This window comes from Macrobrachium nipponense, chromosome 2 (assembly GCF_015104395.2).
Source record: "Macrobrachium nipponense isolate FS-2020 chromosome 2, ASM1510439v2, whole genome shotgun sequence".
NCBI classification, from domain to species: Eukaryota; Metazoa; Arthropoda; class Malacostraca; order Decapoda; family Palaemonidae; genus Macrobrachium; species Macrobrachium nipponense.
The window spans coordinates 107,681,685-107,706,684 of record NC_087201.1 but is presented as its reverse complement, the minus strand read 5'-3'; the positions used below and the strand labels follow the sequence as shown (position 1 = coordinate 107,706,684).

At 36.4% G+C, this 25,000-nt stretch overlaps 1 protein-coding gene across 1 annotated transcript in view; it reads right to left on the bottom strand.

Annotated features, from left to right (window-relative positions):
- Positions 1-25,000, bottom strand: part of LOC135221274 (protein slit-like) — a 345,812-nt gene that overhangs the window by 55,774 nt on the left and 265,038 nt on the right. Inside the window, exons 8-15 of the mRNA XM_064259087.1 lie at positions 23,445-23,516; positions 15,107-15,178; positions 13,927-14,162; positions 6,864-7,005; positions 4,162-4,233; positions 3,781-3,852; positions 3,188-3,259; positions 2,116-2,187 (exon numbers count right to left, since the gene is read on the bottom strand). Coding sequence (XP_064115157.1) covers positions 2,116-2,187; positions 3,188-3,259; positions 3,781-3,852; positions 4,162-4,233; positions 6,864-7,005; positions 13,927-14,162; positions 15,107-15,178; positions 23,445-23,516 — 810 coding nt within the window. The remainder of the gene's footprint in view (positions 1-2,115; positions 2,188-3,187; positions 3,260-3,780; positions 3,853-4,161; positions 4,234-6,863; positions 7,006-13,926; positions 14,163-15,106; positions 15,179-23,444; positions 23,517-25,000) is intronic.

Genomic DNA, 25,000 nt, shown 5'->3' with positions numbered 1-25,000 from the left:
GGTGACTTTTCACCGAAGCTGCAAAGCCATAAAAGGCGCTTTTCTGATCCTGCGCACGAAAGCGCCGGTGATAAGGTGTATAACCCGTCTTAACCTTTGTAACCATGAACAGACAATGACCAGACGGTGTGGGAGGGACGAGGTGGAAGGGCACGCGAGGTCAGCACGTAAATGACCTTCAATATGAAGGGAAAACAGAATGGATACGGGAAGGAAGGAGGAGTGGACTGGGTGCACAGGAAAGAGTGGAGTTAGGAACAAAGTGATGATACGCAAGCAGTAATAGAGTATGATGATTGTGATAAAAAGGTTTGCTAACAATGCCTTTCTCTCTCTCTCTCTCTCTCTCGAAAACAAAGGTAAAGAACGAGATGAGATTTCGTTAAAAACTGATTTTCAGTAAATAGGATCATTTTGACCGCCTATGGTTACTGCAGGAGACTTTGTTGTCAAAATTTTCATGAATATCTATCTCACATGTTGAGTTTTTACCATTATATTAGAGTTTGGCGTAGTTTTACATGTACATGACACAAACACGCAAGTGTGTTAATATATGTATATATATATATATTATATCTATATATATAATATATATATATATATATATATACATACATAGGGATCATACATGGAAAATTTTTTTACAAAATAAAAATTAAGATAAAATAAAATCAAACATATTGTTTCACAAATTCAGGAAAAATAAGCTGAACAACCAGCTGAGGTACCTTAGCACCTCACACATTCAGAAACGGAAACCATGAAAATGCTTCACGTCATCACAGTTCACAAAAAACATTTATCACTGTTGAATCAAGGACGAAATCCTTCCACAGCACATAAATCATCGACAGCATATACCACTTCACATACTTTGTTTGTTTGATTGTATGGTGTTTTTACGCTGCATGGTTTTTCAGCAACGGGACCAACGGCTTTACGTGACTTCCGAGCCACGTCGAGAGTGAACTTCTATCACCAGAAATACACATCTCTCACTCCTTAATGGAATGCCCGAGAATCGAACTCGCGGCCACCAAGGTGGCATGCCAACACCATACGGACCACGCCACTGAGGCGCTTCACATACTTCGTGCACAGTGTCATCAGGAATGAGTATGATCTCAATGAGCATTCATCATATCCTTGCAAACTCTCCCGCTTCCCAGATCTCAGGTCATTCATTCATTTCTTCCATATTTTCTAACAAGCATTTTTCAAGTCCTCCCCTCCTGTCTCCAAAGACTCTTGACTTCTACGACCTTTCCAAAAAACCTACTGCCCTTCATTCTCCCCACGTGGCTAAACCCCTTCGAAACATTTTCATCCATCTTGCCCCTAGACCTTCCACCCCATAATACTAGATATGCAATTAATTCTATCAGGCTCAGTACTACAATGTTTTCTATTAGTTTTATTCCTGTCATAATCTTTCAGTTGAATCGTTGGAACTTCACATGTTAAACTTGGTGCAAATGCTTTTTTTGGTTGAGCAGGCTAACATAAGTCTCACTATAGTTTATTTGCTATTCGTCTTATTTATATATTTTTTTTATCTTATTTGCTGTTATGTGCCCTTGTTTCCTTTTTTTTCTGTTTCGTAGTTTATGATTTCTTTTTCAATTTGCTTTTCTGCACAGGGTTGCTCCCCTGCTGGACCCTTGGACTTATGGCATTCTGCTTTTCCAACTGAAGATGCAGTTTATTTTGTGATAATCATAAGAATATCATCAATAATAATAGAGGCTATTTACAATAATCGCTATAGCAACAGCAAGTACATAATATCACAAAACCTCTGAGGCAATCCTGATTTTGACTTCAAAATCATAGTTTTCCGGATTTGCTTTTTAGCCGAATTACTATTTGTGACCCTTGAAACATTCCTAGACTAAAATTATACATAAAAATGTATATTAAAAAATAAACAAAAATGAATTCAGATAATTCAACAGTAAAAAGGTATAAATTTTGTCATTTGATATACTTTTTATTCTCAACTTCAATCCGCTGCTTGATATAAAGAATCGGTGATTAGCAAATTTCGTCCCGTATTTGCAGTCTTAACGTGTCATTTTCGAACAAATCAAAACAACAAAAAATAACACTTACAGCAAAGACAGCTTCCTCAGGTCCTTGAAGGCTTCACGATGGATGCACTCGATGTGGTTGGCGTTCAGAAGCCTAAAAGGGAAAGAATATTAGAAAATAGGTACATGATTCAATTAGATAAACATTAGGAAATAGGTACGACTCAATTACATTATAAATGAGAAACCTTACTCTGGTAAAACTTTCCGTGAAAAGTAATTAAACTAGAGGTGAACAACATTACTGAAGGCAACACCTTAGGAATGTTATCATTTCAAAGATAAAAGAATCTAAGGTTTTGGTGAGCAGGACTCATCCAGAAAATAAAAACATTTTGTGCAAAATTTCAGTCTATCCGACTTTAAATGGGTGGAAATACATCTTTACTAATAACTGCTGAGCCAATGTCAAATTTATACATAAATATTGCAATGTGCGGAAAGACTCTTTCAAGCAATAAATATTCTCATTTTCATAAATATTTTCTAGGAAGGATTTCACTTGACTGTCAGAATAGTTTTCTGCAAAATATTTCTTTTAGAATGCGAGTAACTTTTATGCATTTCGTTTCCTGCTCATGATATTCAAAACTTAACATTTACTCATAATTCATGATCGGGTAGTTGCGTACCTCGGTAAATAAAACATTCATGATAAAAAGTCAAGTATATCTTAGTTTTACCAGACCACTGAGCTGATTAACAGCTCCTAGGGCTGGCCCGGAGGATTAGATATTTTTACGTGGCTGTAAACCAATTTGTTACCTAGCAAAGGGACCTACAGCTTATTGTAGGATCCGAACCACATTATATGGAGAAACGAATGTCTATCACCAGAAATAAATTCCTCAGGTTCCGCGTTGGCCGAGCCGAGAATCGAACTTCAGACCACCGGATTGGTAGCCGAGCGTGAAATCCACTCGTCCAACGAGGAACTTTCATGATAAAAACATAGTAAAAAAAAAAGACAAACTCTCCTAACAATATGAACAAATTACTTGCAAAACGAAAATTTCCACGTTATTAAATTGAGAGAGAGAGAGAGAGAGAGAGAGAGAGAGAGAGAGAGAGAGAGAGAGGGCATTCATACTCACAACAACTGTAGATTCGTGAGACCGCTGAAGACCCTTGATGATATGGTAGTGATCTTGTTACCGTAGAGAACACTGTCCGCACCAAAGCGACCATACAGGGAAGGTTCGTCACCCAGCACATCATCCATAAATATCGTGGCAAAGTCCGGATGACGGGTCACACCACACAGGAACCACGCCCATGAGGTTTATTTTGTTTGCGGATAGATGGCGCAGTTAGTCACCCCAGGGAGCAAGGATAATAAAGAGGGGGAAAGGAAGAGAGGAATCATTCATCACTGTAAACCAGACTCCTTGTCATGGTCAGCGTATATTTAATGTCAGTATTGTTCTTAGAGAATCATCTACTTTTTTCGTTAAATTTAACTACTTTTAAAAGTAAAGGTGATGCAAATCATAACAACCATTTCCAATTAATTAAAAAAAATTTCTAAGGGGATTAATATATGAAAAATGAACTTTGATTTCCAGAGTGTATTTTTAATCAAGAAAATCTATAATTCAAGAATGAGAGCAAAGGAAGATACACGTATATATATTTAAAAAGCTCTTTGCCAAGCTAACGCACGCAGAACAATACATTAAAAACTCACAGCGAGTTGAGACTATTCAGTCCATGGAAGGCATCATCAGCGATTTCCGTGATCTCGTTGTTGCTGAGGTCACTGTCAGGAAAAGAAGTGAAAAAACATGAGATGCAACGCATGTCTTTCAGTAACTTCATTACAATTATCTCTAACTGCTGGAATATGCATCAGTGTATATCACAAAATACTTGATGATGTGTATTAAGAAGTCTTGCTAATTCATGAAGTGAATTAACCAAGCAATTTACAATCATCTGACAAGAGATATAAATACCATTAGAGTTGAAAAAAATAACACTATGTCACGTACATAATAATAAATTACTGTTTAATCTACAAGGTCAGTAAAAACATGGCAATAAAACAAAGGCAAGACCGAAAACTTACATTCTCTTTAGAAGTCTGTAAGGAGTGAAGATATTCGAAGGAATGTGGCGGATTTCGTTATGTTCCAAACGCCTGTGGGAGAGGAGAGAGATATAAAAAATTAGAAATCTTTTGCTTATTATTATGGATCACTAGGCAGAGTCTTCGGGCAGACGACGAGGACCAATGCAACTGTAAGTTATTATTCCTTATAGCTTAAATAACACTGTTCACGTTATCCTTCACACACAATCACACACATGTGTAAAAGGGACATGACTAATTTTTCTCCTTTGACAAGGGATGGAACAATTATCATTATATACAGAATTCTTGTATGTTGGTATATATGTGTATGTATGTATGTATTATATATGATATATAAGTATATATATATGATATATATATATCTATATATGCAAAGAAATCACAAAAGCAAGCACGTGATTCTTTTATTAGCTGAGGCCAATGGAAAATTTAAAAAAGAAAAAAAAAGAGTGCCAAGTACTTTCGTGTATTTAACACATCTTCGAAGATGTGTTAAATACAGGAAAGTACTTGGCACTTTGTCTTTTCTTTTTTAAATTTTCCCAGTGGCCTCAGCTAGTATACACACACACACACACACACACACACACACACACACACACACATATATATATATATATAATATATATATATATATATATATATATATATATATATATATATCTATATATATTATATATATATATACATGCACAAAGAGTATTTTTATCTTGTTGTGCAATTACGAACACATACGTATAATTATATGGCGACACATGAACATAATGTTCGCCTAATTTATCCTCGAATAATGTGCACAATCTGTATACCAATAACAGTTTCAATTGTAATCTGTTATAAAAAATGGAAAAACATATTAGAGTTCACCAAATCACTTTGTCACGTAAGAAAAAATTCTAAAAATAATTTCAAGATAAATAAATAAGAGGAAAAGGACGTGCAAATGGCTAAACGGTGAGAAAGGAGTATAAAAGCCAGAAAAGTTCATTAGGAGAAGAGCACCCAAAGGAAGAACACTTCAGCCATCATATTAAGCCCAGAGCATCACTTAAAAAAAAAAAAAAAAAAAAAAAAAAAAAAAAAAAAAAAAAAAAAAAAACTCTGGGGGAGAGGGTTAGGATAGGTGGTTCTGGCCTTCCCGTCCCACCCACCCCAACCCTTGACTTCTGGATTCTTTGGAATGAGTTTCAGTGAATATATATAAATAAAAAAGAAGAGATTACGCGACGAGCAATAAAAAGGACTCCAGCGAGCAGAGTGCCAAGTCCCGGAGTGCCAGGTCCTGGAGTGCCAAGTTCTTCAAGATTATTGCCCAAGATTTTCTGGAATACCTCTTTCTTTCTGGAGTGACCCCAGTCCCCGGATGCAGAAAAAAGAGCAGCTAATTCCGTTTGTCTGAGGGTTAGAGGATGAAATCTGGGAGAGTTGCACACGTTGCCCCCTGATAATTTAATAGCTGATTTAAGACAGCGTACTAAGGCTTCCTGGCTGAAAATAAACAGACAAATACACACATCCCTGACAAATGCACAAACGCACACAAACAGAACGCACACGAGTAGAAAGGGAAAACAAATATAAGCTGAAATATATCTGGCGATGAAGCAACAAAAGGTTATAAAAGGCAATAACCATGATGAAATTTATCTAGGAAAATAGCTAATAATCTCACTGATTATCATAAGAGAGAGACAGAGAGAGAAAGAGAGAGAGAGAGAGATGATGCTGATATTGATTTGGTTTTGCAGTTATAACGGAGACAGACAAATAAAAACCAACAGCCTTTCTTATTGTACAGCATATATATACTACATCTATGAAATATGAAATGCATTCCAGGTACTCGCAACCACAAAGATGTTAGAGAATCCAGTCGGAAAAACGGATGAGGAAGTGGAAGCGGAGGGACACAGGAAATGGAGATATCATGGGTTTAATGGGTCGCAATTTGTTGGATCTAATGGCATCACTATATAACTGTCCCTCCATTACCCCGTGTCCCTAGGCACTCGTACGGATATCCTAACCATCCTTTCTGCCTCCGGGTCCCTTCCTCTCCCCCACTCTCCACCAGACTCCTGACCATTCGATATCCTTTGAATAGTGAGAAGTGACCTAGGATTTTATAGGGGAATAAATATCAGGGCGTCTGGGGAAGTGGGGGAAATGTTTGAAGGAAGACTGTAGAATTTCTTTTGGACTTTTTGTAAATGGATATCATACTTGTCTAAACAGCCACAACCATATTTTTTTTATATATTCATTCTTCGTTGTATTTTTAATTTAGTCAAAAGACAGTTCACAAATGTATTTGAGTATTGAACCAATCTATTAACTGTGACAAAATCTTCCACAATACGAATAACAACTAACTTAAATATTATCTAACAACACCTCATTGTAGGGCAATATAACATAATTATAACAATAATAAATATAAATAAAATAAGTATGCACACACACACACACGTATATATATATATATATATATATATATATATATATATATATATATATATATATATATATAGCACACACACACACACACACACACACACACACACACACACACACATATATATATATATATATATATATATATATATATTATATATATGGAAATATATGGCTACAACTGCAAGGATAACGTGGAAACTCCAAATGCCGCTACTTACAGCTCAATGGTGTCGTCAGGAATGTGTGTGGGGACGTGTGTCTGGCCAGTGTCCCTGCAGTCCACGATCCCGGCACCACAGCGACATGCCCTTGGGCAAACGGGAGCCAACGAACATCCTCGGTCAACATTGTCAACTAATCCTGAAATAAAAAATAATTCAGTGGCATAAAAACTTTGTTCACATCAAGGACACAGACTATTCAATTTTCTGGTGGCATTTTGTTTGCTGAGGATCGTGTAAATAATTGTACATATAATAATGGCGTTATACAAATGTTGAGTTTTCCTATCCAAGGGTACTAGTACATATACAAACCGCAAAATGCACAGAGATCGTTATAAATTGTACATATAATAATGCGTTATTAACAAAATGTGTTGAATTTTCCTATCCAAGGGTACTAGTACATATACAAACCGCACAATGCACAGAGATCGTTATGCACAACAAAATGCCAACTAAATCAAAGTCACTCTCCAAAAAGCTTCTGTTACACATTATTAGCACATAAACGATTCTCTAAAGACGCCATGACAATTTGTCTACTGGTTGTCTTGCAAGCACAGAACGGCAGCAGTTAATAAAAAAATGACCATCCTAGGATTACGTTTATTTTGCATTCGCAGTAAGAATAGCGAATTCGCTCAAGCAAAGTTTCATCTTCATTTCTGATTGTCTGATTCTGAAATTTTTCTCCTTGAAAAAATTTCACAAGGAGTTGGATGACGACTGAGACAACGTCATTGCAAAATAATATGTAAAGGGTAACCGAGAACGATGAGCTAAGCACAGCATATAACCTGTAACACACGGTTATAATTTGAACTGAAAATTTTCCATTTTTCACAGCGCAATTTTTCTTTGGTTCGATGAGGCTGTTGCGAGTGCAAACAGAGGGAAACTGACTTTGAGAACTGTACATCGACATCCTTCAGGAAAGGAGAAGTAATGAGGACAAGAAGGATGCGGAAGAGGCACGGTAAAAGACTGAAAAGGAAAGATTGTTAAAAAGTAAGGGTGAAAGGAAGGAAAAGGAACAGACAAAACAGATGACATGAAACATGTATAAATGAAAGAATGAATGGCAAGGAATTATTGCTGAAGAGGAGAAAGAACTTAGAAGAATGAAGAAGAAAAGGAAAGGGAAGAAATGACGAGGTAGTGAAAAAGAAGTACGAAAACGCCAAGGGAAGGATGTCAAGGCTGAAGAGTCTCACTCTACCTCCTTCCCCATCCCTAAATCCCCGCCCACCCCCTCATCCTCCCCTTCCTTCCTCCCCAGCCAAATCCCAACTTTCTTAAGGCTTCCGTGCGTGACTGCCTTCATCGGATCACAGCCTCAATCAATGAATTTTTTACATCCTTCGATTCCTCAATCCCCAATCCGGACCTCTATTCCCCTCCCTTTCCCAGTAGCTGATGGGAGACAGAAAAAAGGAGAGGTGGGGTCGGCCGAGGTGAAAGGTGGAAAGGAAGAGGAAAGGTACGTTATGGATAGTGAGGTTGGAAATATAAAGGTAAAATATCATTTAGTTTAATCACTTACAAAGAAGGGTAACTATGCCTGAATATCAGACTTCCACATAACCCATGTTTACTCTTAAACATTACAGTGAAGTAACCGAGTTAATAAGCGCAGTGCACATAAACACGTTTTTATGCAGACAAATGAGCTGCAATGCACCTTCTTACTTCTTAAAGAGATTATTTATCTAATGTGATTTTAGTTACAACGTTCTGAAAAAGAAATTCTTTGGCTTCTTATAGTTATTATCAATAAGGGCAAAAGCAACAAAATCTGACTGACGGCTTTGAGTCGATAATAAATGAAAAGTATAAGCTCAGAAATCATAAATCTGAATTGTTAAATGACTTTCTATATAGGTAATAGTAGTGTAATCTTGAGTACAATCGGAAGCTCATCTTGGTAAGGTGAAAAGGTAATCAATCAGCTTGCAGTTCTAACCACACGTTTATAGCTTCCTTTTCTTAAATGCCTGGTTATATGTTATCCGCTTTATCGGTTGATGGAAAAAAAGACAAGATGTATAACCAGATATACTCAGTTCTATGCTCAGCCTTCTAAGGAAACACGTAGCCGACCCATCCGACCTACCAATCCAGTAGTGGCAATACCACCTAACACAATCACCTTCATATAAAAACTTCCTCTCTCTCTCTCTCTCTCTCTCTCTCTCTCTCTCTCTCTCTCTCTCTCTCTCTCTCTCGCTTCCGAAATCTAATATCGCTGGGCTGCACACCCACACCAAATATTATGGAAATTCAATTGGAGAGGTAAAAGCCAGCGATCAGACTTTCAATCCAGCAACTCGTCCTGCTCCCTTCCTCCCCCCTCTCTCATCTCGCTCTCTTCTCTCCTCCTCTCTCTCTCCCCCTCCTCTCGTCTCTCTCTCTCTCTCTCTCTCTCTCTCTCTCTCTCTCGTTAATGTTGTACTGTCGCCAATGTACAATTTTTGCATTCACTCCCCAAGTATCCTTAAGAGGTTTGTCGAATTCACTGGAAACAACGTGAAAAGTGCACCAGTCAGTGATTCTGTCCTGAATCTCCTCACCCCATTTTGATTCAGTATCACACTGTGGAGAGAGAGAGAGAGAGAGAGAGATGAGAGAGAAGAGAGAGAGAGTCGAAAGTACAATAATCCACTAAAAAAAAAATTTGGCCTTGAATGCATCACTAAACCAAAGTCAACATGATCACTAATAGCTAATCCCTAAACAACATTTTTGTACACTGAGTCATATTCTTCTCCCCCTCTCTCCATCCCCTTTCCTTTCTTTAATAAATTGAACATCTCATGTGAAGATGCTAACGAATAAAAAAAAAATTCCCAGCTCAAGTGGTACCGCAAATACACGACGCTTCAAATTTAATTGGGAAATACTAGACGCACGCGTGATTTGCGCATCAGAGCGCTTACTGTTTACTTATTTCGATTTTGGTTCGTAGATATCAGTAAATTGGTATTCGGCAATTGGCTATATAATATATATATATATATATATATATATATATATATCTATATATATATATATATAATATATAATTATATATATATATATATATATATATATGTGTGTTGTGTGTGTGTGTGTGTGTGTGTGTGTGTGTGTGTATGCTTTCCAGTATAAAATCCTATTCCTCTTCAAGAATGGAATAAAAACAGCACCTTATCCCTTCAGAAATTTAGTGGTTGGTTCAAAACAAGTCGTAAGTGCGTAAATTTGCTTACATATTGGCTGCACACATAAACACACACACTCATATTCGTATGTAAATATATATACATACGTAAGTGTATATGTATATATAATATACATATGTATGTGTGTGTATGTATATAATATACATATATGTGAGTGTGTATATGTGTGTAAACAATATGTAAGGATACTTACGCATTTACAACTCAGGGAAGGAGACTGTCCTAAAAACATTTTTCGATGTTTTGAACCAAACACTAAATTTCTGAAGGGAGAGGGTGCTATTCATATCCTATTCTTGAAGAGAGAGCTAAACTATCATTCGACGTTTAGAGGCATAAGGAACCTTTCCGTTTGGTTCCCAGTGACAAAAACGCCTTGTTGATTGCATCCTGTCGGGAATAAATCTTTATCACAGCAATGCACAAGTTTATTTGTGTATAAATTTGTCTTTCAATAGCGTTGCAATGATTTACTATGCATACCGAATGAACTATATATATATATATATATATATAATAATATATATATCTATATATATATGTGTGTGTGTGTGTGTGTGTGTGTGTGTGTGTGTGTGTGTGTGTGTAAGCATCCATCTAAAAAACAATTTGGAGAGAAAATGTTTCTTCCAATTCTAACTTCAAACATGCATGCCAAACCGGACTATATCTTGTAGAGAACAAGATAAATCCCACCCGTAAATATTGGCACGAAACAGAACACCGTTAACTTTTAAGCGAATATAAACCAAAAACAGGTAAAAAGTTAAAGGTATTCTTGCGAGGGAACATATCCCTCGGTGCATATACACAAAACCTGATCGCATGTTTTTTAGCATAAACAAGGCAGGGTCCATTGTATGTACGATGTGGCCCCAGTAACAACAACAACGCAAAACATTCAATATATCATTATGTTTATGTCCGTCTCTTTCTCTCTTTCCTTATCTCTCACTGTCTAGTTTGGGCAAAAACACAACAAACACGTTCTTTGAGAATTATACGTATACGCGCATTATTTTTTAAATCCTGAAGGTTTCAGACTTAGAGAGAGAGAGAGAGAGAGAGAGAGAGAGAGAGAGAGAGAGAGAGAGAGAGAGAGAGAGAGAGAGAGAGAGAGAGAGAGAGAGAGAGAGAGAGAGAGAGAGAGTTAGTTTTAAAAACCATTGTCATCTGACGAGTGTCCTTCGTCTTCCCCCGAAAGTAAATAACATTAGAACCTTCCCAGAGAAACGCCTCCATGGAGCTGAAACTGGGATGGAGAAATAGAGCCCGAGGCCAGCAAGGAGGTCCCCCTCGAATTCAATTCTATTCCTCGACGTTAACGCCATTGTCCCTCGTCGTCTACAGATAATTGGAAAGGTGTGATTGGAAAATATACGAGAAAATCTATCCACTGATATATAATACAGGATGGCATTTCTTTTTTTCAAGTTTTCGGGAAATTTGTTACGTCTCTAACCAGAGTACAGTTAAGATGCGGATTGAGAATGGAGTCCATTAAATCCTATTCGATATGTGATGTTGGGTTTTATGTCTATTTCATTCGAAGGTCTCTTGGGAGCATATTGGGATTTTGTTAAGAATTAACGATTAAAATACATGTACTGATGACAGCAATTTTTTTTAAAATATCGGCAGCAATAATAATAATAATAATAATAATAATAATAATAATAATAATAATAATAATATAATAATAATAATAGAAATATTCATCATTGTTATCATCATTAATGATTTTGTAATGAACATCATAAATATCACAACTTATTTTCAATATTCACAATAACAAATAAGATACATACATATATACATATACAGACATACATACATACTACACACACACACACACACACACACACACACACACACACACACACACACATATATATATATATATATATATATATATATATATATATACTATATATATATATATTACATAAAAAGTCTATATGGAAAAACAAAACCATATTCTCTGTCTCTCTTTCCTTCCTTGTTCGCCTGAACCTGCTACAATTTCATTTCCGAGTCACTGAAGTTTTTCCAACTTTCTACCTGAGTTTCCTTCCAATAAGCACATTCTTCTCCTTCGAGGTACAAGAGACCCAGATTGACCATTGATCCCGAGTTTACATCCCTGTGCACTCGGAGATGACACCGAAAAGAGAGAGAGAGAGAGAGAGAGAGAGAGAGAGAGAGAGAGAGAGAGAGAGAGACGTCAACTTTCCGCTATCGGTGAAGTGTGAGGTTCTACAGATATCTTAAGTCAGTATCATTCCTCTCATAGCTATTTTCAAAGAAATAATAATAACAACAACAACAACAATAATAATAATAATAATAATAATAATAATAATAATAATAATAATAATAATAATAATATCAATTATTATTATTATTATTATTATTACTATTATTATCATTATTATTACACAACAGAATAAATGTTACTTGTGTATAGTAAATAGTCCCAAATATCTACATAAAAAGGAATGAACCAACTATTATAAATCTTTCACTTAAATAATACTGAGACAATGTAACTGGAATCTACAGAATTCACATCAAAACAGATTGATTTGGTGTTTCAGTTTCAAGAAAAGCAATCAGAATCAAACTGTACTGACAACGTCATCCTAGACAGATGCAGATGGTGCGTGCCATTATGGTTCCTCTAATACTATAGTAGATTCACATCAACCATGCATCTGATGTCTAGGCCAGCCCCTTACGACGCTCCTGATTGGCTGTTGATAAGCTAGTCACAGGGTTGGAAACTCAGTCTCTCTCGAGAGTTCACATAGGCGAGGGATACGTCTTTCAAAAGTATCCCCCAGGAGAGATGGAACATACATCCTGCCTATGTGAACTCCCTCTCGAGACTGAGAGTTTCCAGCCCTGTGATTGGCTTATCAACAGCCAATCAGCATCGTCGTAAGGGACGGGCCTAGACATCAGATGCACGGGTGATGTGAATCTACTATAGCTGTGCAGGTGTGATATCGGCAAGAAATTGATAGATATTGAAAGACGCAAAATAGAAGTTATGGCAAAAGACACGGTTCTGGGTCAAATTAATGCGGATAAAAGAAAAAAATAGTTTATAAAAGGACCAAGAAAATTACTCGTAATACAAATTTCATTCACGATTGAAAAGTGCAAAGGATAATATTTTTCGCTTGGAAAAGCACCAACAAGATCTTTTCGTCTGAAAGAGTCGGTTAATAATTTATTCTAACTGTAAAAAGTAATTTCAACACAAAACTATTCCCATCGAAAAACGTTATTGGACATAATTTTGAAAGAAAACGAAACTACTCAGGGCACTATTTTTTTTCCAAGTTCTCTTGAAATATGAAACATACCATTACTTTCATGATGGTAATTTTTTTTATGATGTTCTATTTAAGGATGTCTTCCATCAAACTTTCTATCAAAGGAAATAAAAGAAATAAAACTGTAATAAGAAACTGAAAAGGCTGATGCTACAGAACTACTTGCATTTTACTAGAAATTTCATAGGAACAGACACACATTACCTCTCCTACCGTAACTATGAAATAACGCAAATCATTATTATCATATACAAAAAGATACCTATTGCTTCTTTAAATAAAATGACGTAGAGTTAACTGAAAAAAATGTTAGTTAAAATATTTCAACTCCAGAACGAAAAACCAATAATGGAGGAAAAGAAACAAAACATAAGATAAACTTAGGCGTCGGTCATGCACGCTGCTGCCAAGCGATGACAACAGAGACATGAGTCATAAATAACCAAAAACCTTTTGGTTTCATCATCAAACAAAGACCAGCTCGTCTAAATATACCTGTGCACTTAAATTCGTGATCAAGGACCTCGGTTACGAGGCGGTCCTTGAGCCTGTAGGGCGAGGAGCACCTGACGTAGGGGGCCAGGTGAGGCGAGGCGGCCAAAAGACGACCCAGCCATGACAGGTGACAGTCGCAGATGAGTTTGTTGCCCGAGACGCGAAGGGCCCTCAGCCGAGGAGTCGCTTCGAAGGTCCCCCGCCAGATGGTGGTGATGTTGTTGTTGGTCAACGTCCTTGTGGAGAGAGGGAGAAAAAGAAGAGAACATTTAAAGCCTTAGGAAGAAGATATTTTATACCTTACAAGCACGTTTATCTGATTATTTATCGGTGGGCGTTGGTGCGCTGTCATACATTCAAGCAAGTTAATAAGTCAAGGTATCATCTTGATTCATGGGCATACAAGGTAATATTTAATATTTCCAAGTCTTTCCGACCAAATAGCTTTGGACGTTTTGAAAGCAATTGTCTTGGGTATTTTATCGCGCAACATTCACAGTTTAATGAATCTTTATTCGTTGTTTAAGTAAAATTATAGCTGACATTTTTGTGAATACTAAAGATAGCATTTTTGCTTTTTTACATAACTGGACTTCAAAAGTAATCTTGATAGAAAGGCACCTGAAGATTAACAACGCAAAGGAATAGCAAGAAAAATGACAGCTGATTAACAATTAAAACCAAAATTTATCGAGATGACAATTTTATATAAAAAAAAAAAAAGAGCACGACAATTGACTTGAGATCCTCAGCACTAACGTAAACTACAATCTACTTCTGAACCATTAACGAAAATAATGAGAATATTCCAAGACTTGCACCTTATTATGATAACTTATGGTGGCGATAAACAAGGCCAACTAGGACCTTTAACTAAATGCGATGTTTGAGAAACACCTGACGTTAATCGCCACGAAAATAACCCATATAATTCACCGTAAAGAGACAATAAACGGATAGATATTAACCAGACGCCAGGTTTTCCTTCTCGGAAACACAAAACACAGTGCAAATGAAGGCATATTTCATCCTCAAATACATAATTTATTGAGATAAATATAGAAGTGGCGTTGGCAAAAGCGAAGGAATAAATATGTCAGTTTTTAAGTTGAGTTGAGAATAAAACCGCATAAAAAACTAGTTATTGTAAGTACTTTATATGGTAAAGTATGATACTTACAGAATTTCCAACAAACTCAGTCCTTTGAAAGCTTGCTCGTCAATGCAAGTGATCTGGTTCTCGTCCAGTTGCCTGAAATGAAGAGAGCAAACGTCACTGCTGCAATTTTTAGAGAAATAATGAGTAAAGCAAATAAATTAGCGAATAACTAGCCTAAAGAATATAAACCCTCGTTCAATGATATTTTGAATATAAGCTGAAATCTTGGTCTAATATTTGATGCAGGCTGCTTCTTCAAATGACTTTGAAAAAAAAAAAAAAGCGTAATGATAAGTTGTGGTGAATTCATGAGTTTCAAATAATTGATAAACTCTCGTTTGATGAGGGGTATGAGCAACTGAGTGGGCAATATTTTGGTCCAACATCTGGTAGCGTCTAATCACGTAGTTAAAACTTCACAAAGGTTAATAAAGATATTAATGGCCAAAAGAAGAGAACAGTTGCTCAAAGTGACTACAGACTGGAAACTTTTAAGAGGAATCGTAGAGAACAATGAACAGAAGTTACTGGGCTGGTGAATAAAATTATGCCGACAGCGAATTACGGTGAGCGCTAAGTACCCCCACCTGTCGAAAACCAAGATGGCATAAATGGTGACATAAATCAGAAACAAGGAAGTGACGAACAGTGCCAAGTACAACACTTTGGAATGAAAATTTGCATTTCATTTTAAATGAATGAGGTTTTGAAGAACAAGAGTTAGGGTGCAACGGTGTTCGTTAAAAGATAAATGTTTCTAACTGTGCAGTTGGAGAATGTAGGCGAGGTTAACCAAATGATAAGACTTTATGTTTTTATGAACAAGTGAGGTGAGGAGAAAAGACATGCTACCGAGCAAAGGGAAGGGCAGTACTTGTGATATTATGACTGTAAGATGAAAACGTATTATTATGCAAATATGCTAATTAAAAAGACAGATGTTGCCAGTGTTGTTTGGCTGAATTTTTTTGTGTTGTGCGGGGGTTGGGGATCTCAAAACCTACAAATAACAATGAAATTACTGCGGACGAGATTTCTGTACCTAAGAATAAGCAGCTGATTATGAAATGACATGAATTACCAAACGAGGGATTTTCTCAATTCACCAGTCAAAACATTGTACTCGTATGTTACGTGAACTGCCTTTATATCTTGAATCCACGACACGGTTGAATAATAAGAACGCCAAAGTATTCGTCTGGGTCAGGATTCTAAACAAAACTGACAGAGGAAGTCTTTGGCCCAGGCCCAGGCCACTTTGAAATCCACATCCGGATGTGGATAATATAGATCTGAATACAGATCACCAACGAAATGTAATGATTAACCCTTTATCCAGAGGAAAACCTCAAAACTATTTATAGAAGCCTTTCCATAATGCTATGGCTTCCCTCAAATAAATCCCTCAGAACTTGTCTCTCAGTTATAGCATCAATCGTAAGTGCCATCGAAATTGAATAAAATGGCTTTTGGTAAATGACTGATCTGATTTGTAAATATAATAATAATAATAATAATAATAATAATAATAATAATAATAATAATAATAATAATAATAATAATAATAATAGTAGTAGTAGTAGTAGTAGTAGTAGTAGTAGTAGTAGTATAACAACCTGAAGGTGTGACAGAAAACGATCAAGCAAAGATCCTCTGGGACTATGGTATAAGAACAGATAGGGTGATACGTGCCAATAGACCAGACGTGACGTTGACTGACAAAATCAAGAAGAAAGTATCACATATTGATGTTGCAATACCATGGGACACCAGAGTAGAAGAGAAAGAGAGAGGGAGAAGGTTGATAAGTATCAGGACCTGGAAATAGAAATAACAAGGATATGGGATATGCCAGTGGAAATTGTACCCATAATCATAGGAAAACTAGCACGATCCCAAGATCCCTGAAAAGAAATCTGGAAAAACTAGATGTCGAAGTAGTTCCAGGACTCATGCAGACGAGTGTGCTCCTAGAAACAGCACACATAGTGAGAATTGATGAACTCCTAAGGAGGAAGGACATAACCCGGAGCCCCATTCTATAAAAACCACCCTGTCGAATAGGATGACTGTGATAGAAAAAAAAATAATTATAAATAGAAGACACTAGAAAAGCAGAAGCGAGCACAAGCAGCTCTTATAAACTTTCAATGTTACAGGACAATTAGCAATAGTGGCCCTAATAATAACCACACACTCTTCGGTGCTTAAAAAAAAAAAAAAAAAAAGTCGTCAAAGAACTGAAACTCAAACAAGACTCACATCACCATCACAAAAGGGGAAGGATCTTAAAATTCACACGAAGTTCCACCGATGATCAACGCTGGGCTCATTTTTAAAGATTCACATCAGCTGCGAACCTCTCGGGACCAACCAGGCGTGGGGAGAGAGAGAGAGAGAGAGAACAGAGAGAGAGAGAGAGAGAGAGAGAGAGAGAGAGAGAGAGAGAGAAATCTACATCGGTGACTTTAATTCTTGCCAGAGGGGAGATATGCTAAATCATCTCTTATCTCCTGGCAACGACGCCATGCATAATAGCTGTTTAAACAAATATAGTTGGCAGATTGTAAGCGCATAATTCAAGTAAACAAGGTGAGGTTAGGTACACAAGCAATAAACTTGAACAAATGTATGTGTCTGAGAATCTGGGTCGCAAACGTATTTTGTATGAAGATGAATGCGCATACACTCACGCATACCAACACACACACACACAAATATATATTATATATATATATATATATATAATATATATATCTATAATATATATATATATACATATAAAAGTTTTGCATACCAATCTTTCTTAGTCATGTAAGTTTAACATCTTTCGCTGCCACATTTCAGTACATTACAAAATCCAAGTCTCAACTATCAGTAATACTATACCGTAATAAACAATTCTATGAAAAAAAGCCTAAATTTCCCATCTTTCCAAGAAAATCCTATACATTTTTTTGTTTAAATTTGAACTGAGTACCAAAAAAAAAAATGAAAATGAAAATCGGGTAAAAATACGTTTATTTTCACTTCCCGTTCGTCCTGTCATCCCTTTATCCTTCTTCTTTGTGTATCCAGAGCCACTGAGCCCTCCTCAGTGACTCTTAACCTCAGAATCAGCCAAAGACAACAAGAACTTTCCTTTATTGGCACTTGGAGTCTTGGAAAGACCCTTCTCAACAAGAACCCAAATCCGGAGCAATAATCCCGTAGATTCTGACCTCAGGCCTCCAATCGGACCGGCAACACATTATCATCAACTTCCAGATGCCCCAAGAGGGGAAACGCTGGTCCCTTCCGGATTTTGTGAGAATGAGCCGCAAGATTACATCAGCGCTCACGGGAGTATTTAACGAATCTTTTTGGGATATGTGGAAGGATGTTTCAGCCGCAATAATGGCTTCAGACTATCTATAGAGCCGAAATATCTCGGAGCTCCTACGTTCTCTGTTTTAATTACGAAAAATTTATGATCAACGTACAAAGTAAGTATCACGGTATTTTTGCAGACACATACATATGTATATGTATGTATATAACAGTGTGCGTCTATAAAAAGTATAAATAAATATTTACATATACGCACATAGTATATATAGTATATTAATATAGTATATATATAACAGTGTGAGTCTAAAAAAGTATAAATAACTATTTAAAATAGCACATTATATATAATATATATAAATCTATATATAGATATATAATATATATAATAATATAATATATATTTATATATATATATAATATATATATATATATATATATATAGCCAAGGCCACAGGAAAAATAGAACAAGGAGTACCGAACGCTTTCGTGTTATTTCACATATTTTCGAGGTACAATCTGGGAAGGGACTGGACACCAGAATTAAACGACATAGATGTAGTGTGAGAGCGGGACAAATGTCAAATGCTTGTTTTTACACATTTAATAATTTAATCACATGATTCATTGGAGGGGGCAAAAATTGTTTTATATTGTAATAATTATATACATATATTATATATATATATATATATATATATCATATATATACATATATATATATATATATATATATATATATATATATACTATATATATATATATATATATATATATATATATATATATATATATATATAGAGAGAAGAGAGAGAGAGAGGAGAGAGAGAGAGAGAGAGAGAGAGAGCCAAGGCCACAGGAAAAATAAAACAAGGAGTACCGCAACGCTTTCGTGTTATTTCAACATATTTTCGAGGTACAATCTGGGAAGGGACTGGACACCAGAATTAAACGACATAGATATAGTGTGAGAACGGGACAAATGTCGAATGCTTTGTTTTTACACATTAATAATTTTAATCACATGATTCATTGGGAGGGGGCAAAAGTTGCTTTATTGAATCTACTTTATCAAATATCACGGTGACTTAATGAATGTAAGCCAGGGTATGTACAAACTGGACCCTTTAATCACCTGTTTGAGCTGTTTCTTACTTGCTGTACTGGTTTTAACCGAACTTTGAATACTTGTTTTTAATTTTTTTCAGTTTTTATGTTTACTTTGTTAGATGTTCTCTGTGGTTTTTAGCATTGTACCTCGAAAATGTGTTGACATAACACGAAAGCGCTCGGCACTTCCTTTATTTTTCCTGTGGTCTTGGCTAAATATATTGTCACGCGCTATTTAGCGACACATAAGCATATATGTATGTATGTATGTATAATATATATATATATATATATATATATATATATATATATTAAATGTGATAGTGTATGCACTTGCTTATGGACATAGAAGAGAGGTAAGCGTGCGTGCTTAGTTATATTATAAACCAAAATCAATGAGGCTGCAACACCTAAACTAAATTTAAAAACTTTTAATTGTATATTTTTCAAAACCAGCTGGATTGTTTATACTCCCTTTGTGAATCACTTTAGACCATTTTCCATAAGAACAAATCACTTTTGGTGTCCTGGTGGTAGTGAGTTGCACTTGCTTCTCTTGGAAGTGAACACTCGCCATACCTTGACTCTCTCTTCAAGGGTCTCGAATTGGAGAACGAATAAGTTGCCAGTAAAATGCTATACTAAGGAGTGGAATGGCAAATGCCATTTATCAAAAATGTTCTATAACAATGGCTCTCAACCAGGGGGGAATTCCCCGCCCCTAGGGAGTAATTTTAGAGTTTCAGGGGGGGGTTGTGACCACAGATCGTCAGGCTCACACTGGTTCTGGGACAACACAAAACAGTGTGCAACGGTCCGCACTACTGACAGGTCATGCTGGGCTTTCTCTCCTCTAGCTTTTGTGTTTGTGTTAGTATTTTGTTGTATATTATTTGGAATGTACCTTTGGAGGCAGACAATTTCGGAAAGGGAGGGATGGGATGACATTCTCATATATGGTGAAAGGGTGCAAAAAGAAAAAAAAAAGTGGATAATCACTGATCTATAACATCTGTGACTACTGCACAATCATTTTTATTTTTACTATTAACCTGTCTTGAACAGGCTACTCTATGCTAAGGGAACAGACACCAACGATAATTTTTTCATAAATAAATAGGCGAATAAATGACTTTATAAACGTGTATGTAGATATTCAACAACGTTCTTAGGTCACCGGCCACACATCAACGAGTACCACGATCGATCCCGTATGAGGGGAAAAACGAATTAGGCCGGTTTTTGCAGTGAATGTGTGCATCTCTGCTGAAATAAGCATTCAATTATGTGCCTGTCAGGTAGTAGACTGTTCTTGGCTAAAACTCATCCCAAAAGTGGCATTAGACGGTGATATGGCGTGCTTGTTGTATATATATATATAATATATAATATATTATATATATATATATAATTATAATATAAAATATAATATATATACAATAGATATATCTATATATATCATATTATATATATATATATTGCACTAATGCTTTAAGTAATACATCTCCATTCTTGATTTTGTTTATAAGTGAAATCGTCCTTTCAGGCACTTTAAAGAGTTACCAAAGAACCTTGAATAGTCACCGAATAAAGGGACAATACATTTTTCCCCGGTGTATAAAGGTACAGATAAATAACAATAAGGAAGATGAAAAGAAATTCAAGAATTCTAGCAACATGTGAAAACAAGAAAGTTATTCCAAAAACAAGAGAACAACGGAAGATGTAAATAAATCACAGACGACCACACCAAGTCTCGTATTACACGAATAAATGAAAACCTCGCTGTGTGTGTGTGTGTGTGTGTGTGTGTGTGTGTTGTCGTGTTGAGAGAGAGAGAGAGAGAGAGAGAGAGAGAGAGAGAGAGAGAGAGAGAGAGAATGTTTTGCAACAGCTGGCAAGCCTCAAATAACTCCCAGAAGAGATTTACTAAATAACTTGCAAGATAATTACAGGATGTGGAAGGATATCTGTTGCCAATGTGAACAAGAAATAAAACATAATCAACAAACAATGGAAAGAGGAAATATAAATTGTTCAGTAGATGAACAATAAGCTGCCCAGAAAAACCAGTAACATCCATCAACAATAATTCAGAAGCAACCAATAAAATAGATGAACAATAAACCATTCAGAAACAACCAACATAAGAATTCTAAATAAAATAGTGTTTAAGAAATGCTTCAATTACCAAAGAAATCCTGGAAAGGAGGAGGATGGGTATATGGATGCAAAAACTCTCTATAGGGTTTGAAAAAAAAAAAAAAAAAGGCGGGGGGGGGGGGAAATAAGAAGAAGATAAGACATTGAACTCTCCGGAAGTTTGACGCCATTTATCATCTCTCCGGTTGAAGCTGTCGAGATGAAGGAAGAACAAACCTTCAGATATAGGGAACGACAAGGTACACACACATACACACACAACGTGGGGTGGGAAGAGGTAGGACTACCAGACTAGTGTTAAAATGAGAAATGCAGAACAATGTCGAGTACGGGGTTTCCCCCCTCCCCATCATTCCGCCACCCCTACATTTTCTTAGCCAGACAAATGATCACTCGCACACACGCACGCACACACTCACTTATTTCCCTTCTTTCAAAATCACCGTACCCTCCTCCTGGGCCACTATCATCTTTTCTTTGAGTTTCTTGGAATGATATGCCTTTCTTCCTCTTTTTGTCTCGCGCCATTATGTTTCATCAATGGAGGGAAAAGATCTCAGACATTGAAGTCCTCCAGAGTGAGGGAGAAGGGAAGAAAGGTGGGGAACACGAAAAATAAGCACTACAGCGAAGTATTATTAAGAAGAAGACAATATATCTTACAGCAACTCGCAGGAGAACAGAAGCTGTTCGATGAACTCTAAAGAAAGTGTACTATAGTAAACGCTTGAGGAAAGTGAATGCTGTTTAGGTTGATGATGAGGACAGGGACTTCCTTCAACTATTATTTGAAGACCGTTTCATATATGGATGCACAGTCTTTGGGAAATGAGAAACGATCACAGATGGTCACTTCAGAAAATTATTTGTGAAAGGTTTTACGGAATGAAGATCTCTAGTTGTACATGTATGTATGTATTATATTTATATGCATGTATTTGTATGTAAGTGTGTGCGCGCACTTGCGCGACTCATTTATTACACTGCTTGATGACCCGACACTTGCTTTTTGGAGACAAGAAAATATAATAACTGCTGACTCAATGCTACGAACTACAAGCCATGGCAGTTAGATGAAGTGGGCGCTGGTGAGAGAGAAAATGAGCCCAAAATTAGGACCCACAAATCAGCAACAATCGACTGTCGTTTAAAGGTTAGACATCTTTCATTTCCGGTGCTCATGAGATATATATCAACCAGTGTTCAACTTTGCTGTGGCCATGAAGCCTTCAATTCGCCATATATGTCTGACTGACGTTATTTTTTATGGTGTAAGTATACAAGGCCTTATGCGACATCTATATTACTCGGGACGTGTGCAAGATTTTTCCGTCACGTTCCTCCCGGCCTGGGCAAGAAAAAATCATTAAAATATTCCGTATGAAGACTGCGTAAAATCATGGGGAAAAAATCATGCCACTCAATTGAGAAAAATTAGGTATATATGTAAGCATATAAATTGGACAAAGCCAAGTCTACATGAACTCTGCTTTCTGACCTTATTTACACAAGCATTTATATGGAAGCAGCTCAACATTTACTTCGAAGTCGAACATCAGCTGAATAGATACAACCTATGAAAGGTTAGTGATAGGAAATAAGTTAAATAAACAGCAAAATCTTTGTGAAACCACTTCTAGGCATAAATTCTACAGTGATTTCTGATTGTCATACATAACATAATGAAAGTAATAGCTATCAAAAGCTACGAAAATTAAAATACTAAGAACTTCACAAACAAATCATTAAGTACACTTACAGATATCGTAACTGGGAGAGACCCTTCAGCAACTTCTTTCCAATAATCTTCAGCTGATTGCGATTCAGCTCTCTGAAAAGAAATATTAAGAAAATTAGAAATCATATACAACTAACCATAACTTAAGTAGTTATTCAAGGTTTCAACAAAAACTCCGATTAATATATAATAACATATTTAATATATATAATAACAAACAAGAGTCACTGGAAGCATTTCTGACAATTTCATAGTTATTTTTAGTGGTTTTTGGGCATCTATAAAACGGGAGAGGATGCCCGAGTTCCTAACTTTGTAATGAGAAAAGTGACACTTATGCGCTTCTGTTCTTTCATCATGGTTCGACTGTGTCGTCAATTCTGAAGGCCAGTTTTCGAAGATGCAGACGTTATTGGTGCCAAATCCAGAAGAGAATACGAGAAAAAACAAATATGAGCCCCGCTATCACCACAACCAACAACAACAACAATAATAATAACAGATCATTTCGCCTGAAAATGAGTGTTAGCAATAACTTCCTTCTTGGCCTGATGTTTCTATAGTCGGTGATTCATATTCCTAAGGAAGAGGTGACACGCAACAAATAATAATATTTTATGGAAATTACGTCAATAAATATATATAAGGCTTCTAAAGAACTCGGCAGATACTTTTACTTGCTAATAAAAAATACCTTGAAATTTTTCCACGACCACAATAAAACGTATAGGGACAAATGTAAACAGAGACAGAGTACCCAAAATGTTGGGTACTGAGGGCATAAAATTATACAAGTACCAGATCGGTGGTATAAGTGTGTGTGAATAGAGAAAATTACAATGTGTGTGTGTGTATGAGAGAGAGAGAGAGAGAGAGAGAGAGAGAGAGAGAGAGAGAGAGAGAGAGAGAGAGAGAGCTGGGACACGTAAAAAAAACTTTAATAACCATCATTTATGAAACACAAACACATATGTATATTAATCATAATAATAATTTTATCAGATGATGAACCAACACAATCCCAACAAGAATTACGAAGAGGAAACGTAATAAACTCAGTCCTCTCTTCAGGAGAGAGAGAGAGAGAGAGAGAGAGAGAGAGAGAGAGAGAGAGAGAGAGAGAGAGAGAGGAGGGGAATGGATAAGGCAAAAAAGAAACGAGATTGTGATTGGGTTGATGTCACCCAGGACGATGCTGATGATGTTGACTTTCCATTATACACTTTATATAGAGAAGGATTCGCTCGCCCCCATCCCCGTCGGTAAGGGAGGGGAAGTGGCGTGGGGCGCGGGGAATTATTCCATCGCTCTTGGGGAATATCCTTTTTTTTCTTTTTTATCGGGTCTGTTCCCTCTTGCCAATTGGCCCCGATGAATGTGGATTTAGATTCGGGAAGACGGGTCACAATCGAACTCGGGAGTTTGGATGGGAAGGTTTTATATATATGTTCGCCTCACTGAAATAATTTGATGAACTTATAGAGTTATTACGCCTCAATTCCCTCTTTATAGTCCTTCATTTGTGTTTTTATGCTTATAATCCGTAGAAAGATCAACTTATACACCTTAAATTTAAG